The sequence below is a fragment of the Empidonax traillii genome, unplaced genomic scaffold (genome assembly GCF_003031625.1).
Source record: "Empidonax traillii isolate 1590-97213 ecotype Southwest subspecies unplaced genomic scaffold, ASM303162v1 scaffold555:size490716, whole genome shotgun sequence".
Classification (NCBI taxonomy): domain Eukaryota; kingdom Metazoa; phylum Chordata; class Aves; order Passeriformes; family Tyrannidae; genus Empidonax; species Empidonax traillii.
In genome coordinates, this window is record NW_020955748.1 from 309,992 (window position 1) to 327,289 (window position 17,298).

At 56.7% G+C, this 17,298-nt stretch overlaps 1 protein-coding gene across 1 annotated transcript in view; it reads left to right on the forward strand.

Moving 5' to 3' along the window:
- Window positions 1–17,298, forward strand: part of NTN3 (netrin 3) — a 31,061-nt gene that overhangs the window by 10,219 nt on the left and 3,544 nt on the right. Inside the window, exons 3-5 of the mRNA XM_027897707.1 lie at window positions 6,240–6,428; window positions 12,525–12,674; window positions 13,624–13,677. Of these exons, the coding sequence (XP_027753508.1) occupies window positions 6,240–6,428; window positions 12,525–12,674; window positions 13,624–13,677 (393 nt within the window). The remainder of the gene's footprint in view (window positions 1–6,239; window positions 6,429–12,524; window positions 12,675–13,623; window positions 13,678–17,298) is intronic.

Consider the following 17,298-nt stretch of genomic DNA (forward strand, 5'->3'; position numbering starts at 1 on the left):
GGGATGGGCCTGTGCAGGGCTGAAGGCTGGACTCAGTGCTGGTGGGTCCCTTCCAACTCAGCATATTCTGTGATTCAGTGAACCATCCATCTTCTCTTTGCTGCAGGTGTCCCCTCAGAGGTGCAGTGGTTCAGCCATGACCGAAAGCACAAAACCCTCCCCCAAATCCCCAGTGTCTTTCAGCTGGTCAGCAAACCTTAGTGTGGGATGCCCCTCTGGAGTGCTTCCCTTGGGCAGCAAACCAGTTGTCCCTGGGCCCGAGAGGCAACTTCAAGATGTGCTTGGGGACAGGGAGCAGGCAGAAAAACCTGACAGAGGTTGAAGAAATACTGGTGATATCCTAATTGGACATTTCATCCTTCATGTTCACTCTGGTGTGGTGGTTTTAGCTTGTTTGTCCTTGCAAAAGTTTTCATGGGTTAAAAATATTGTTACCAAAATGAAACATTTACATAACATCAAACTGGTGTTGCTTGGCTGTCCCACTTATGAATCTTTATGGGATTTGCCTTTTTTCCTGGTTTGGGATGGGGCAGGGGCATGCCAGAGTCCTGTGAAGGTCTGAGAGAGGGAGAAACAGCCTCTCACTCCTCCTGGACTGGAGCCCAGGTCTCAGGGGGTGGCAGGAGGATGGAGACAAGGGAAAGCTGTACCATTAATCAGCCTCTGAAAGGCTCAGTAATGTGCCAAAGGTCAGAAGGACTTGTTAGTATTTGTGATCGATGTCTTGTTGAGATCCCAGCTGTCTGTTTCAATATACACGTTACAGCAGATTTCTTCTCAGAATGGCTAAAAAGGCAGTGGATTCAAAGCAAGTGCTGGAGCTGATGCTTTAAACCACCTCACACCCTGTGGGAATGTGTCAGCCCTTGTGTTTTCCCACTTGCCTCAGAAAGATGAGAGCTCAGAAAAAACCCTCCCCTCTGTACTCAGCCCAGGGCTGCTACAGGTCGGGCAGGGGAGGCCTCCAGCAGGTGCATGAGCCCATGGAAACCCCTGGGACAGAAGGAAGAACCCAAACCCCTGGCTGCCTCCCTTGTGCCATCCCCCACCACATCTGCCTCAGCACCACATCCTCCACTAAGGCCGTGGGATAGCAGTGGAGGTGGCTCTGCCGGCACATAAGGGGTTAAACCGGAGGGAGCTCGTTTTAGGGGAGCATCTGCAGGTTTTCTGTCCATGTTGTCCATGGCAGGGTGAGTTGCTCTGAGCATCCTGCCCCCAGCTGCGGATCCCGTCCCCGCTCTGGCAGATGGGGCTGAAAAGATAAACGAGGGAGGGGAGAGGAGGCGGGAGCGCCGCGCGATCCCTTCAAGCCCCCCCTGACAGCTCCGCACACAAAGACCCTTCCCCGAGCTGCGTGTGAAAGTAGTTTTTTCCTGTTGATTCGCTCCCCTCTTTCTCCCTTTCCCCTCTCGGGCTTTGTACCCTCTCTGAAGGGACCTGAAAGAGCTTCTCCGTCACCCGCCTCCGAAGGGCTTAGCGGCTGAAAGCTGGATTAGCTCCCCAAGCCTTCCCCTCTGTGCCTTTCAACAATGACATCTCCCCAGCCGGCACGAACAGACGCAGCAATTAGCACCAATTAAAAGGAGAGGCTGCCCGGGAAGTTCCCTTTGCTCAGCCCGGAGGCTGTTTCGGACTGTCCTGCGGTCGGGCATCGGTGATGTTGGCTCGCGGTGGTGGATGTCAGGCGTGGCTGGGGAGTGGGGAGGAGGAGGGGAAGGAGGGTGGGTGGATGCGGGAGCTTGGCAGCTCAGTGACAGCTGAGGGGCAGGGTAGGGGGTTGCAACAGCCTGAAAGCGAGCGAGAATGGAACCGTGGAGCTGGTACAGCTTCAGGTCATGTTGGGATATGTCACCTCTTGACTCTGCTCCCCAGCACCCTGCCTGGGGGGTTTATCTCCCTCCAGGGCATGGGAGTCTGCCTGCTGCAGCATGGGGACAAACAGATGTCCTATAGCACGGCATGATGCTGGGACATCCATTCCTTATTTCATCAGAATTTCTGTCTCTGGGAAATGCAGAGGGGAAACAGCCCAGTGCTACCTGAGGCCTGAGCATCTGCACAGGACACAACCCCACTGTGGCTGTGGCAGTCCTGGGGACATGGCTGTGTTAAGGGGGGTCAGCAGGAGTTTGGCAAGCAGGAAGGTTTGGGGATGTCACAGCCAGGACAGTGGCAGCAGATTTGCCACACTGCAGGCTTGGCAAGAGGGCACAGGGCAGGGTGCATGGCCCTGTGTCTGGTGGTTATAGGGTGTGGCCCTTGGGCCAAAAGCACAGGGGTTCTCCTGATACCTTGTAAGGGCTGCATGTCCCACAGGGAGCTTGTCCTGCTAATACTGGGACGCTCTGTGTGCCCTCTGGTGTGCCCAGGGCAGGGAAGAGGGACATACGTCCCCCTCCATATCTCCCCCCAGCATTTAGCCCAGGACAGGCTCAGTGAAGGATAGTCCCAGCAGGGAGGCTGGCAGGAGCAGGATTGCCAAATCCCGGGGACTCCCATGTGATGCAGCAGCTTTATCCCTGCAGGCTCTCGCCTCCTCCTCCCCACCGCCGCTGCCGGCCCCGGCCTGCACCCTGAGCTGCTGGGGGCGGGCCGGTCACCCCCTCGGCAGCCCGGCCCCCAAACACCCGGCCTGGGGAAGGAGGGGAAGCGGATTAGCACGAGGCAGCCACTGGAAGTAATTGATGCACTCGCTGGGGATGCGGGAGCTCTTGTTCCCTTTGTGGCCGCCGCGGCGGGAGCGCTCCCCGGAGCACCAGGATAATGCACGGGGCTCGCTTTGATCCGGGGCCTCGGCGGGGAAGGGGCTGCGCTCTCCTGGGAAGACCTCGCTGGCTAGTGCTGCCTCCACTTTGGGCCGGGGGGATATGGTGATCCAGCTGGGATGCCAGTGCCTGAAAACACCAATCCCCAGAGCAGTGGTGGGATTTGGAGGATCACGTGTAATTCCCCTGTGTCCTCTGCCTCTTCCTGTACCTGTTTGCCCCTTCCCTTGCGAGTTCCTCTGACAGGGTTCTCCGTACCTGCTCCCCAGTTGATGTATTGGAAAACCAGTGCGTTCCCAGCACCACCAGCCATGCTCCTTCCCTAGGGAGAGCAAGGGGAAGCGATGGCTTTAGGAGGTGGGCAGATGGACATAATGCCCCTGCTGCCCCTACCTGGGCACCTGCGCCCCGTGGGGTGCAGTATCCCAGCAGATCTGGGGTGCAGGGGAAGGCAGCCACCCTGGCAGATGGGATTAACACTTGTCTGACCGTCCTGAGTCCCGCTCCTCCTGGGATGGGGCTGGAGTGGCTCAGCCTTGCCCCTCGGAGCCCGCTGGGCAGGGCTCTCTCCTTCTGCTTCTCCTGCTTCCTGGCAGCAGCAGAGCGAGCCCCAGCCCCTCTCTCCCAACACCTTCCCAGGATGGATGGGCAGTGTGGATGGGAGGGAAGGGGCTGCTCTGGTCTGGGCTCGCATGCCCAGGGCGGAGGCGCAGCCTCATCCTGCCCCGTGTCCCAGCCGGGCTCTCCTCCAGCCAAAGCAGGGGCGTAGCTCGAATCCGCTGCGGGTTGGCAGCGGCAGCCGGTCTAGGGTTTCGCTGATCCGGCTGCCTTCCCTAATTATTCCCAGGAAACTTGTAGGGGCGGTGAGCCCCACTCCTGCCCTGCAGGCTCCATTGCCTGCCACACGTGTGCCACGGTGAATGGCACTGCCAGTCCCGGGCCAGGGTCTGTCCCAAAGTGCCTCGAGCCGTCATTCACAGCAGCCCAGAGGAGGAGAGGTTTTGGGGTGGCCATGGCCTGGGCAGGGGTTCAAACGCCGTCAAAAGGGAGACAGAAGGTTGCTCCATTGCAAGGTGTCAATGTTTAATTAGTCTATTATTGCAAATTATTAGATCTTGTGATTGTTTAATTGATCATATGATTGTTTAATTGGGCATACTGTACAAGGGCGGAAACGAGCTACCACGTAATTAGCCCCAAACTGTGCAATTAAATTCTTATTAATACCCCAAACAGCAGGGAACATTCAAGCCTTTAATTAGTGATTAACGGGAGACAGACAGAGCTTGCAACTGCCTCAGCTTGAGGAACAGTGAGAGTATTTAGCCGGGTGAGGGGGACCCGTCTGCCCCGATTAGCGCCGGATGGCTGCGCCAGGGGGTGAGGGGACGGTCACGCGTGCTGCTGTGACCCTGTCCCTGGGTGGGGACAGCCACCCAACCCAGCATGGCCAAGCCCAGCCAAGTCCCCATGTTGGCTGGCCAGTGGGGCTCCAGAATCCCAGCGTGGCTCCTGCTGAGGCGGTGGCAGTTTGCTGACACCCGGCCCAGAGCTGCCTGAAGGAGAGGGGATGATGCTGGGCTGCAAGGGGAGGTTTCTTCTCTGAAACCCAGGTCCTGGTAGGATCAGAGGATCTGCAGCGTGTTCCCAGGGAAAGGTGGCCCTGGGGCTGCCCTGGACGTGCTGGGATCAGTGATGCCAGGAAAGGCCCCAGCCAGTTACTCCCTCACCAATTAAACTGGAGGCAGAGGGACCTGCACCAAGGGTGGTGAATCATTTACCCAACTGTTCTCCTCCACTGCCCATCGCCTCCCCTCTTGCCTGACAGCCCCTCTCCTTTCCTAAAGGATGCTGGGGGCATTCCCAGAGGGACACAAAGCTGCCTTTTGGTGTGACCCAACTTGCCTTTCAGTGCTACAAAGGGATAGCAAGGTCCCCCTACTCCCACAAATTTCTCCTTTGCCTCAGTTCTACGCAGCTGCCTCAGTTTAGCAGCAAAACCCACCTTGGCTTGTTCCTGTCCTGTTATCTGGAGAGTGCAAGAGCATCGTGGATGTTGGGATACTTCACCATGTCTTTTTTGGCCCTGGCAAAACCTGGTTGAGTGTCAGCATCCCCAGCCCAGCAGCATCCTGAGCTGCCTGAGACCTTGGGCAGTATTTGCTTCTCTCTCTCAACGTACCACAACCCAGAATATACCTCAAAAATCTCTGTTTTCCTCTAGCACCAGGGCAAAAAAACCCAAAAAAAACCAGCTCCAAAGGCACAAGCCCCCAAAGGCACCTACGGCTGTGCCGGGTGTTATTTTGATGCCTGCCATGTGATTTCTCACTAATCTCCTACCACGGGGGAGCTCCGGGGGCAGCCGAGGTTTGAGCGCGTGGTGCTGGCACCAACTTTCCACTCAACTCAAGCCTCCAGAAAGGCTCTTTTTTGCAGTTGGGGTTTGCTCTGACTTTCTTCCCCCGGCATCTTCGTGGCCAGAGCGCCGAAGTGGGCGAGGGAGCGTTTGATCTGCGCGGGGTGAAGCTCCTACTGGCACTGCCGGCCGTGGGGAGGCAACTTCACATGGCCGGCCAAGCCAGGCCCAGGCAGTTAAATCCGGGCTGACACGTTAATGAATTTCACAGTACGCCTGGAAAAACTCTCACCCAACCCCAATTTACCGGCACGGGGAGGGGGCCGGGGCTGGGGGAGCGGGGCGCTGCATTTTGCCCAAGGAAATCTTGTTCCCATTATCCTTTTGCAAGAGTGTTAAGTGGGAACGGGCAGCGCTTTGGCTTTTTATCTCACACACGTGGAATCGGCCGGGGGGGCCCCGTGCTTCCTGAGGCTAATTTGTGTGTGCACACGTAACGGTGTGCAGATGTTTCTGTGCACAGCTGTACGTGTGGCTGACCGGGGCTGCTCTGGTGCACGTCCGCGTGCACGCGCGTTCGTGTGGGCACGTTTGTGTGTGCACACGCGTGTGTGTGAGCACACATGGGGTGCTGTGTGGGTTTCTTTGCGTGTGTGCTCATGCACGCAGGGCAGAGCCTCAAACATAAGGCATTTGGGGGAGATGCTGTCACACCCCCCGGCATGAGGTGGGTGGTCCTGCTGGAAGGCCGGGTGGGCTCTATCACCAAAGCCAACCGCCTGGGAAGGGGCAGGGGGAGCAGCGGGGCTGCAGGTGCCCAGCTGGCACTGCCAAACCCCCCAGCTGCACCCCTCCATCCCGCACTTGCCTGCCTTCAGCCAAATACTGCCCTGTTCCTACAGGTGCCCTGTTCCACCCTGACCTCCCGGCACTGCCCCCGTGGGGCGGTGCATGCTGCACATCTGGCCGGCACGTTGGGACTGTGCTGTGCTGTGCTGCGCCCCCCCTGCTCCCCAGCACAGCCCCCAGCTGCCATGGGGGGCACCAGGGCAGCTCCAGCCCACCCAGGGTTTCCCCTCCAGCCCTCACCCTCTGCTCTTCCCTCGCAGCCTGCAACTGCAACCTGCACGCGCGGCGCTGCCGCTTCAACATGGAGCTGTACAAGCTGTCGGGGCGCAAGAGCGGCGGCGTCTGCCTCAACTGCCGGCACAACACGGCCGGCAGGCACTGCCACTACTGCAAGGAGGGCTTCTACAGAGACCTCAGCAAGGCCATCACCGACCGCAAGGCCTGCAAAGGTGAGCGGGGGGGTCTCCACGTGGGCAGCAAGGGTGAGAGAATCTCTCTCGGCCTCCTTGTTCTCCCCTCCCACCCCTGGGGTATCCCTCTGCCTGTAGCCCAGCCGGTCACTCTGGCAGTTGCAGGTCACCTCCATCCTCCACCACCCTGATGGCCTCTGCCACCCCAAGGGCACCACGCAGGGGTGTTGCTTTGAGCCCAGCATGTCCTCGAGGGATGGGGAGGATGACAGGCTGCCAGGAGCCTGTCCATCCTGGGAGGGCCCTGCTGTGGTGACAGTTGCCATCTTCATGGTCAGTGTTTGGAGAGATGCTGGGCAGGTGCTGAAGTCAACATCTGACTAAATGTGCTGGAATCCTGTCTCTGGTATGGTTGTTGTCTTGGACATAGCCATGATTGGAATGTGAGTTCCGTGCTCTGAAGGCCTGGGGATGTTGGTGGAGGTTCCATCAGACCCCACAGGGTGCATTTCAGCTATGGAGTTGGCTCTTGGGACCTGTTTGGGGGGGATACTGAACACCGTGGTTCCTGGTAGCTGTCCTTGAGCTGCCCAGGAGCCACACTGGCTCCAAGCCATGGAACCTGCACCTCTCCTCTCTCTCCTCTGAGTCCTGGCCATGCCTGCCTGCTTCCTCTTCCCTGTCCCTGCTCAGCCCATCTGTGAAGCCTTTTTCAAAACAGTAGTTTCACCAAAGAATTTGAGGTAAGGAGACACCTTGCCTGTCCCCAAGGACTGGCAGGATCCCGACTGGAACATCAGAGTTAGCAGGAAGTCAGCCATGGCTGTTTAGAGGCTGGGATTTCATCCCTGATCCCTGTTTTCCCAGCTTAGATTGCTAGTCCCTCCTGGAAGGGAGCACATCACCCTCTGATCCCTCTCCAATGCATTTTGCAGCTGTGTGGGCACTGGGCACCTTTGCTGCTGCAACAGCATGTGTTTATGTAGGGCCTACAGGAACTACTGGAGCTGGTTTCAGACCATTAACACTGTGGCTGCAGACCTGAAGGGAAGGATTTGCCTGTTGGGGTTCCCCTGGCAGGTGCTGTTGGAGGTCTGGCTCGGCTGGGTTGGGATGTCATGGGTGAAGTTCCACTGTGGCTTGTGCTGTGTGAGCTGCCCCAGGCTCTCTGCAGCCTTGCTCATCCCACGAATGCTTGAGCTCATCCCAGGGAGCAGGGCTGAGCAGACACTGGCAGGAGGGGCCCTGCCTGCAGCCAGCTCATTAGCAAACAGTGAGCTAATCATTTTCAATCTCCTGAGCAGCTGACCTGACAGGTCCCACCTCACAGACCATGTCCTCAGGGACCCGTGGCCTCAGCCAGGCCATGTCACAGGGGCATGGGAACCCCTGGAAGCACGAAGAGTTTCCCCTTCATGAAGCCTGTGCCAGGTGGCAGCCAGGTCCCCAAGCCATGCCAGGTGCCAGCATTCTTGGGGTGACACTCAGAGGGACTGGGAGAGAGGAAGAGGAGGAGGCAGGACAGGGCATGCATCCTGACAATCTATGGCACAGCAACCAAGATCATGTCCTGTTCCTGGCTCTGGCTCTGGCTCTGGCTGAGGCCAGGGATGGATGGCAGAAGCCCTCAGCTCCTGCTGCAGCACCACCAGACTGGGGCAATGCAGCAAAACTCCCTTTGCTGTGACTGCTCAAGTGCTGGGGACCTGTGAGCTCTCCCCCAGTGGCTCCAGGGCTTGGCAGGCACTGGGGTGGCTGTGCCTCTCACTTCAGCTTCCGTGGGCAGCACCTAACCCCCTGCTCTTCCCCAGGGAGGAGTCTCCGCTCCTCTTTGCATTAAGGAGGTTTAGGCTGGACATTAGGAAAAGGTTCTTCCCCCAGAGGGTGGTTGGGCACTGAACAGGCTCCCCAGGGCGGTGGTGATGGCCCCAAAGGCTGCCAGAGCTCAAGGAGCACTGGGACATCACTCTCAGGCACATGGGGAGATTGTTGAGGTTTTCCTATGTAGAGTCAGGAGTTGAATTCAGTGATCTTACTGGGTCCCTTCCAGCTCAGGATATTCTGTGATTTCTTCTACTTGTGCTCCAAAACTACCTGATACAATACCAGCCAAAGTGGAAGCCCTGCAGGCATTTGCCTTCCCAGGGGTCCCAGGGTCCCTAGTGCCACCTCCCTGGGCACTGAGGGCTCAGTTTCTGCTCCAGACAGGAAAGAGAGCACTTACCAAAAGGTAATAATAGAAGAAAAACCCAAAATTAATGAAGCAGGCTGGCTTTGTCTGGGAACCAGGAGAATTACTGAATACAGCATGAGTGTGTGGGACCAGGGACGCTGCAGGCACAGCACTTCCTACTCGGCTGTGGCTCAGGCCCCTCTGCTTGCAGGGCTGAGGATTGAGGAAGCATCCTCCACCCATGGCTGCTTCCATCTGCCTGTATCCACCATTTGTCAGCACAATTCCTGCTCCACCACCCTCCCAGGGCAGGAATTGTGTAGCATTAAGGTGATGGAAAGCATCTCTGATCTGAGGTGGCTCCTCTGGATGGGAGAGGGAGGGCAAAGCACCCCAGGATGCCCAGGAGTTGATGGGATGGGGGAGGGCAGATGCCACAGTGCAGAAGAGATGCAGAAGAGCGCTGCCCAGGCTGGGGAGGGGCGGGGGGGTGGGGGTGCTGCGGCAGGTCCCCCCTCCCAGACAAACCTCCGTCCCTGTGCCAAGCCACAGGCAGGGCTCTGCCAGCCCGGGCAGGGGGGGCTGTTTCCGGAGGGCTGGCAGGGTTTGCCCGTGGTTTGGAAGTGCTGCAAAGGCTCAGCCGAGCCAGATGAACATGTGCACAGGGCCGACCCCCGCCACCGTGCATATGCTGAGGAGGATCTGGCAGAGGAGGCGGTACCCTGGGTCTGGGGAGCCAATTCCTGGCTCTGCCTCAGGGAACCGAGTTCATAATAAAATCCCTGATGCTTCTGCTCCTTTGGCTGCCCCACCTTCAGGAAAGCAGAGAGCATTTCCACCTCTTCCATATCCAGCAGTGGATTTGTTGGGATTTGGAGCTCCTTGGAGCAGGAGCAAGGTCCCAGGTGTGGGAAGGGAGAGCTGTCACTGAGAGGTATAGAAACACACAGTGACAGAGATGTGACAGCACAGTTTGGGCTTGGTTTCTCCAAAGATGTGTCCCGTACCTACAACTCAGGTATCTACACTGCTGCAAGAAAAAAAGAGAGAAAAGAAAAAGCAAGAATCCTGACAACAGATGTTTGAAGCAGGTGTAGAGCAGGTTGATGGAAATGGGGGGCTGTGACTCTGAACAAAGGCTTTTGCACCTACCACAGTGCTGGTCCAGGGCAGAAGCTGAGCATCACTGCAGAGATGGATGCTCATAGAATCACAGACTGGTTTGGGTTGGAAAGGACCTTGAAGATCATCTGGTTCCAACCCCCTGCCATGGGCAGGAACACCTTCCACTAGACCAGGTTGCAGATGCTCAGCTCGTAACCAGGAGGCAAATCCCTAGCCCAGAGGCCAGGAACTGTTGCATCTTATTTCAACAAACCCCAACTCATGTTACAAAATCCCTCTCCACTCGTGGTTTGTCTCCCTTGGGATGCAGCACCTTTGAAAGAGGCACAAAAATACCAACTGCAGATCACCCAAGCCTGAGTTTAACTGAGCTGAGCCCTCAGCCACAGGCAAGTGCTGCCCTCCCACCACTGGATGCTGTGAGACCGAAAAGCTGGGAGAGTGGAAAAGGCAGAGCAACCTACAGGCTTAATTCAATGGCGGTAATTGAAAAGTCAAATAAAGAATGGCTGTGCATTAATCCTGGTAATTTAAACAAAGCTGTAAACTGTGAGCTTTCTCCAATGAAAACTGGTGAAGCAGTAGCAGCTAAGCCTCAAGATGCAGAAATACCCTTGAATATGAGGTGCAAGACATGCTTTCTGGCAAGCACAGCTCGATGAGTTAAGCTCCCAGCTAGTGACTTAATCCACCATTCAAGCTCCACGGGCCAGATCCTGGCAGCCAGAGGGCTGGGAGCAGCAGGGCTTGCTGTGTGGGCAGTGGTGTGGGGCTGTGCCTTCCCTGAGGCCAGGATGGGATCCCCAGGCCAGCCCCCTGCACAGGTTGTGCCAGGATGAGGAAGGATGGAGATGCTACAGCCAGAGCAGTGGGATGGGCCACGCTGCAATGCAGGACCATTGTGGTTTCACCCTGCCAGCCCCCGTGCCCCAGCAGCAGGATCAGGGAGAAAATTGGAAGGGTAAAAGCTGGAAAACTTTTGGGTTGAGATAAAACCAATTTAATAGGGAAAGCAAAAGAGGAACGCACAAGCAAAGAAAAACAAGGAATTCTGCTTTCCAAGGGCAGCAGGTGTTCAGCCATCTCCAGGAGGGCAGGGCCTCATCCTGCATAACACTGACTTGGGAAGACAAACAGCATCACTCCAAACCTCTCCTTCCCCCTTCTTCCCCGCCAGCCTCCTTCTTTTTCCCCTGACCATGATGTCATATGGTCTAGAATATCCCTTTGGTCAGTTTGGGTCACCTGCCCTGGCTGTGTCTCCTCCCAGCCTCCCATGCATTCCCAACTTCCTCTCCAACATGGCAATATGAGAAGCAGAAAAGGCCTTGGCTCTGTGTAAGCCCTGCCCAGCAATAACAAAAACACCTCTATATTATCAACCCCATGTTAAGCACAAATCTAAAACGTAACCCCATAGCAGCCACTGTGAAGAAAGTTAACTCTACCCCAGCCAAAACCGGCACAGGAACCTACTGGGGTAAACACTGCTGCTTGGGATGCTCTTCCCATAGGAGCAGGAAGGAGCAGTGTGTTTTTCTGGGACTATGGGAACTCTCTGCTCTACAATGGGGCAAAGGGGCAGAGATCGGTCTGGCAGAGACCAAACTCATCCCCCAGCAACACTGATCTATTGTGGACTTAAGATGAGCAAAGCTGCCTCAATTACTGATCTGGGTAAAACATCCAGAGTCACTGAAATCCTCCTTCCACTGCATGGAGAGAGATGGGCTGAGATGAACTGGATCCTGACTGTGCCGGGATTTATATCCCATCCATAAGCTTTGCACCAGGAACACACCACTGGGGCCCAAGAAAGCCCGTGTTTCCAACGGCCCTGCGTCATGCCAAGACTCCCTCGCTCGCTGCCATTTGTTATCACAGCTGAGCCCCCAAAATATCCCTGTCAGAAAGACGTCCGCTTCCAGTCCCAGCCAAGATCTGATAAGGATGGAGCATCTGGTCCCCATTAGAGGCTGCTCGCTCTGCTTTCTGGCTGTGCAGGAGGGGGCTCGAGTGCCATGGTGCTCCCACCAATCCCATCTGGTGAAAATTAGGGAAACAATAACATCAGGGGGCTGCGGGGGCGGGCGGGGGAGATGTTTTTGTTTTGCTTTGAAATCACGTTCAACTCTTACACTGATGGAGGCTGAGATAACCTCCTCCAGCTCGTAACCAGCCCAGCCCCAAGCGAGCAGATGGGAAGGTCCTCGCCTGAGGGAGCATCTCCTTCCCACATCCCTCCATGTGGACAAGCTCAGTGTGTCCATCACCCAGTGTGGTGTGATGGAGAGCCACTTTTTTCTCCAGAACTCAGGTGGGCATTGAGGCTTATGAGCTTGGGAAGCATCGAGAAGACCCACTTTATCCTAAACCCAAGACAAGGTTAGAGTTTGTATAAAAGCTCCATAATGGTTCAGCTCCATGGACTCAAAAGCTCAGAGGTCGGGGAGCAAGTGGAGAAAATGGCTTTTACTGCTGCAACAGGAGCATTTCCCTGGGGTTGAGGTGGGGGAAGATTTTAAATGAGAGCTGGTGGCTGCAGACCCCTGTGGGAGTTGCAGGGTCTCCAGGGACTCATCCTGAGCATCCCTGTCAGCAAGGCCATACACTGGCCAACCCCTTTGTCCACTCACACTCCTGCCTGTGCTGCTCACACAGTGGGGCCATGGTTGGTCCAGACCCGTGGCTCTGTGCCAGCTCCAGCAGCTGCTTTCCAGGGGTGCACTGGAAGGGCTCTGTCCTCCTCACCTCTCTGGGGGTTGCACCTCGGGTCCAGTTTGGGGTTTGCGTTTCACATCCCCTCTCACATAACCTTTTCTCTGTCTCCCACCCAGCCTGTGACTGCCACCCCGTTGGTGCAGCCGGCAAGACCTGCAACCAGACCACGGGGCAGTGCCCGTGCAAGGACGGCGTGACCGGCCTCACCTGCAACCGCTGTGCCAAGGGCTACCAGCAGAGCCGCTCGCCCGTGGCCCCCTGCATCAGTGAGTGCCTCCGCCCTGCCCTGCGCTCAGGGACCCCCACAAGCACCAGGGGATGCCCCTTGGTCCCCCACCCGCACTGGATGGCTTGCAGTGGGTGGGAGGCTCAGACGAGAGGGGTCTGTCCTTATGGGTGTTCTCCAGGAGGTGGCTGAGGAGGATGGTTGGGTCACTTTGTGGGGTGGCCTGTGCTTCACATTCCCTAGTGCAGAAGGCTCTGGAGGACCCCTTGGATCAGTGTTTCCAGCCGGCTGAAGCAGCTCTGCTGGGTCCCATCCTCTGCCATGGCAAGTGCCCTCCTCACCCGGCTGCGCCCGGAGCGCGGTCACCTCTGGGCCAAGGCCAGAGCCTGTGGGCAGCACAAAACCTTGTTTATTGTCACAGTGGGTTTGAATTTGACCCAAGTGGCAGAGGAAGAGCTTCCTGCCCTGCAGCATTCGCTGGGGCTGCTGGAGCAGTGGCAGTGCAGGTGAACGGGTGGAGCTGGCTCCTCTCCCTCTCTTCCTCCCCAGATTTAGGGTTAGGACAGAATTTCCACTAGGTTTTATTGCCAAGACTCCTCAGAGAGCATTGTCTTTGCCCACATTCATCCCTGTGCTGGGCAGCCTGGAGCATGCTGAGATCACCCAAGCCTCTATCCAATGTGTCCAAACTGAGTTCAGGTGAGCTGAGCATCTGGGGAACATCCATCCCTGGAACACACACCTCTACACAACGACTGAGGGCTCGTGGGGGTTGCTGCATCTCAGCTTGTCCCAATTTACTGAACTCACAGTGGACATCTCCAGGTCTATTTGTTGGGCTCTGCTGTTCAGGTCACACTCATCCCATCATCTTTAATTTGTGATACCCAAAATACCCTTGTAGTCCATTTTCAACTGGGTTTCTCCCAGTTGTCACCCCTAGAGTTGGGGACCTCTTTCCTAAAGACACCTCTCCCTTTCTTTTCCAGAGATCCCTGCCATCAACCCCACCTCCCTGGTCACCAGCACGGAGGCACCTGCAGGTAAGTGCTCCATGTCCCTGGCCAATCCATGGCCACAGCCCTGCCCAGAGACCTGGGGGCCCATCCCAGTTCCTGTCCCTGGCACACCAGGGGAAAGGGTTGAGCTCTGGCAAACCATTTGGCAAAACGCGAATAGTGAAAAATTTCAGTGGAAGTATCGACTGAGATTTGAAATCCTATGACTTTCTGGAAAAGAGATGACTAAGGTTGATGGACTTTCTTGGGAAAGGCCTTCTCCATCCCCTCCACGGAGGAGAGCAGGGATGCAGCCCCCTGGGGCCCTGCCACCCCTCGGTAGGTTATGGCACTGGTGGCTTTGTTTAAGCTCCTTTTTTGGGTGTCAGTGGTTTTTCCTTGGTGCCCTTTGCCTCTGCAGGGCCCCGGCGCTCTGGGAGGTGCTGGGGCTCTGGGGGTATGGCAGGTTGTCAGCTGCAGGCAGGGCTGGTATCTCTGTGGTTGCTGCAGGTTTACTCATGCTCCTGCAGAGCTGGGGCTGGGCACTGCTGGCTGGGTGCATGGATGCTACCTGAACTGGTGGATTGGGGTCCCCTTTCCAGCCCAGCCATGGCCCAAGGTCCCACCAAAGTGCCCTGAGCTCCCACTGTGTCACAGCACATGCTGGTAGAAGTGCTGTGCTGGCCCCTGGCCCCTGTGCCACCATGGTAGGATGCTCCCAGCAGGGTAAGGAGGGCTGTCTTTGGGGTTTTCTCTCTCCCCTCCTCTCCTTTCACAGTCCCATCAGCACTGCAGTGTGACTGTTCCCAGACATCCCAATTCTATCTCACTGTAGGGATTCCAACTGAGTGGAGGGGGAGAACCTATGGAAAGGAACTGCTCCCTCCTTCCTCAGGCCACCCTTCTTCCTGCTGTCCCCAAAACCTCAGTATTCTCCCACATACCAGTGTGGTGGATTAGACATCCTGAACCATCCTCCACTCCATCCCATGGCACATGGTCCCATGAAGAGAGCAGGAGCACCTCCATCTCTCCACGCCCATATTTAATGGGCAGCTTCCCCTGCCCTGTTCAGAATATGTCTATCCCAGGGAAGCCCACGTGCTTGTCAGAGAGCCAGTGCTCTGTTTGTAACCTTCTCCCCAGCTCTTCCTCCCACAGCCACCTTGCCTTGGTGGTGGAAAACACCAAAAACCTCTTCCCAGGCTGGTGTGTGCCTGGGATGTACTCTCCAGGCTGCTGGGAACATCTCCAAGCACAGCCCTCGGTGGCTGTAGGAGAGGGGCAGGGACAAGGTGTGTTGAAGGTATGGAGTTCTGGGCCCTCCCTCAACTAGACCGGCACTGAGGGGCTGGAGCGTGTGCAGGGAAGGGAACAGAGCTGGGAAGGGGCTGGAGCAGCAGGAGCAGCTGAGGGAGCTGGGGGGGCTCAGCCTGGAGAAAAGGAGGCTCAGGGGGGACCTTCTGGCTCTGCAACTCCCTGACAGGAGGGGGGAGTCGGAGGAGGTCAGGCTCTGCTCCCTGGGAACAAGGGACAGGACAAGAGGAAAAGCCCTCAAGTTATGCCAAAGGAGGTTTACATTGGATATTGGGGAAAATTTCCTCCGTGGAACGGTGGTCAGGCCCTGGCACAGCTGCCCAGGGCAGCAGTGGAGTCCCCATCCCTGGGAGTGTTCAAAAAGCAAGTGAAGAAGTGGCACTTCACCATTTGGGTTACTGGGCATGAGGGTATTCAGTCGAAGCTTGGACTTGATGATTTGAAGGTCTCTTCCAACCTTAATGGTTCTGTGATTCTGTGGCAGGAGTAAAGCATGTGGGTGGGGGTGGAGAGGGGAGGTGCACAGGAGGAGGTTGGTGGCTCAGCTCCTTGCACGTGGCTCCGACTGGGAGCACTGCACAGCCCGGCACCCACCCAGCACCCATGGGCACTGCTCAGCCCTCCCAACCCTGCTCCACAGAGCCTCTGCAAAACAGGAGGTGTTTTCAGGACATGAGCTGAGCAGCCCTGCCTGGACCTGGCAGAGGTTTCACTCCACGCTGTGGCAGCGGAGGAGAGCCAGGACTTGGGGTGCGCATCTTGCCCAGGAGGAAGATGCTGAGCTGAAGTGGTGGTACCACTACTGGGGGGACTGAGTGGGACAGGGCAGACCACCACCACCTCTGCTCCTGCCTGCCCTGCCTGCCCTGTGTGCTGTGAGGAGGGAGCTGGGGACACCAGGCTTTGGGAAAAGGAAAACAATGCGGGGAGGGAAAGGGGGATTTGAGCAGTTTAGTTGCCAACAGAGAGTGTCATGTGGAGCAGAGCTAATCGAGGTGATTCCCCTCCAGTGCTTTATAAATAGGAACAGTCTCACAGTGGTGTCTGAGCTGTTCAGCTGAGCAAAAACAAACTGTGCTGCTGAAGAGCCGGGTTGTTTGCTTTGTTTTAGCAGAGCAGGTCTGCCTCAAACTGCCTCCAGTTTATCTGTGGGTTTGTTGGTTTAAGATTTCTGGCTTCCAGCTCGAATATCTTTAATGCAAAGTAGTTGCCTCTGCCCAGAGTCTGCACCACTCTGGGAAAAGCAGGGCACAGGGATCCTACTGCCCCTTCCCTGGGGAGTCAGAGGAGGGGGGTGATGCTGTCCTGCCCTGCACTGCCTGGGTTACCTGACTCCAGTGTGCTTGAGCCATGGGCAGGGCTGGTCACAGCAGTGCACCCTGCCTGCTGCCTGCACCCTGCCTGCTTCCAGGACCCTGCCTGTACCCTGCACCCTGCCTACTGCCTGCACCCCGATGCCCCTCTGCCTGCATCCCTCTGTCCCAGGAGCCCCTCACCAGGCCACTCCCCAAGGGGCCCTCAATGCCACCCAGTCCTCCCACCCCAGGCAGCCTCCAAGCCCCTTCTTCCCCCATTTCCCCACCTCCCACCCTGCCTCTGGCAGCATGTGCTGGCTGCAGGAACAGGGGAACATTGTCTGGGGCCGCTGTGCTCAGGTGCTGGGCTTCTCCCCCTCTCCCTATCCTCCTCCCTGCTGGGGTCCCATCCCCAGCTGCGTCCAGGCTTTTCACTGACACTGCCATCTTCTGCATCACTCTTCCCAGCTTTCTCCTGCCTTTCTGGTCTTCCAAAGCCTTTGAGGTCCAGCTTTGATCTCTGTGCCTGAGCAGCTGATTGGCTTGGTGATGAAACGTCCTGGGTCCACTTCTCATAATTTTATTATTATTATCTTAAAATATTTTCCACTTAGTGGAAAAAAATGAATCCGTGTTCCCCGTTAGCAGAATTAACAAAACTCGTGGAGCGCAAAACAGGGCTTTAAAGGAATTCAGAGTAAGCAGTGAAAGATTTGCAGCCATAACACCTAATTAAGTTACATCTCTCTTAAAACAAAATATGCCTTTTTTTTTTTTTTCCAAGGAGAGGAGAAGTAAACCAGATGTGCAAACTTGCCTCCTCTCACACACACTCCCCCCGCAGGGAGCCAGGCCAGTGGCTCTGGTTGCCAGCAGCCTCCTCCCACTCTGTCCTTGTAGCATCTCCCAGGGATGCAGTAGTGGCAGGAATGGGGTTGTAGCTCATCCCAGGGATGTCTCAGTCTCAGAGACCAGGCTGTAGCTTATCCCAGGGATGCAGCAGTGTCAGGGATGGGGCAGTAGTTAATCCCAGGGATGCAGCAGTGTCAGGGAC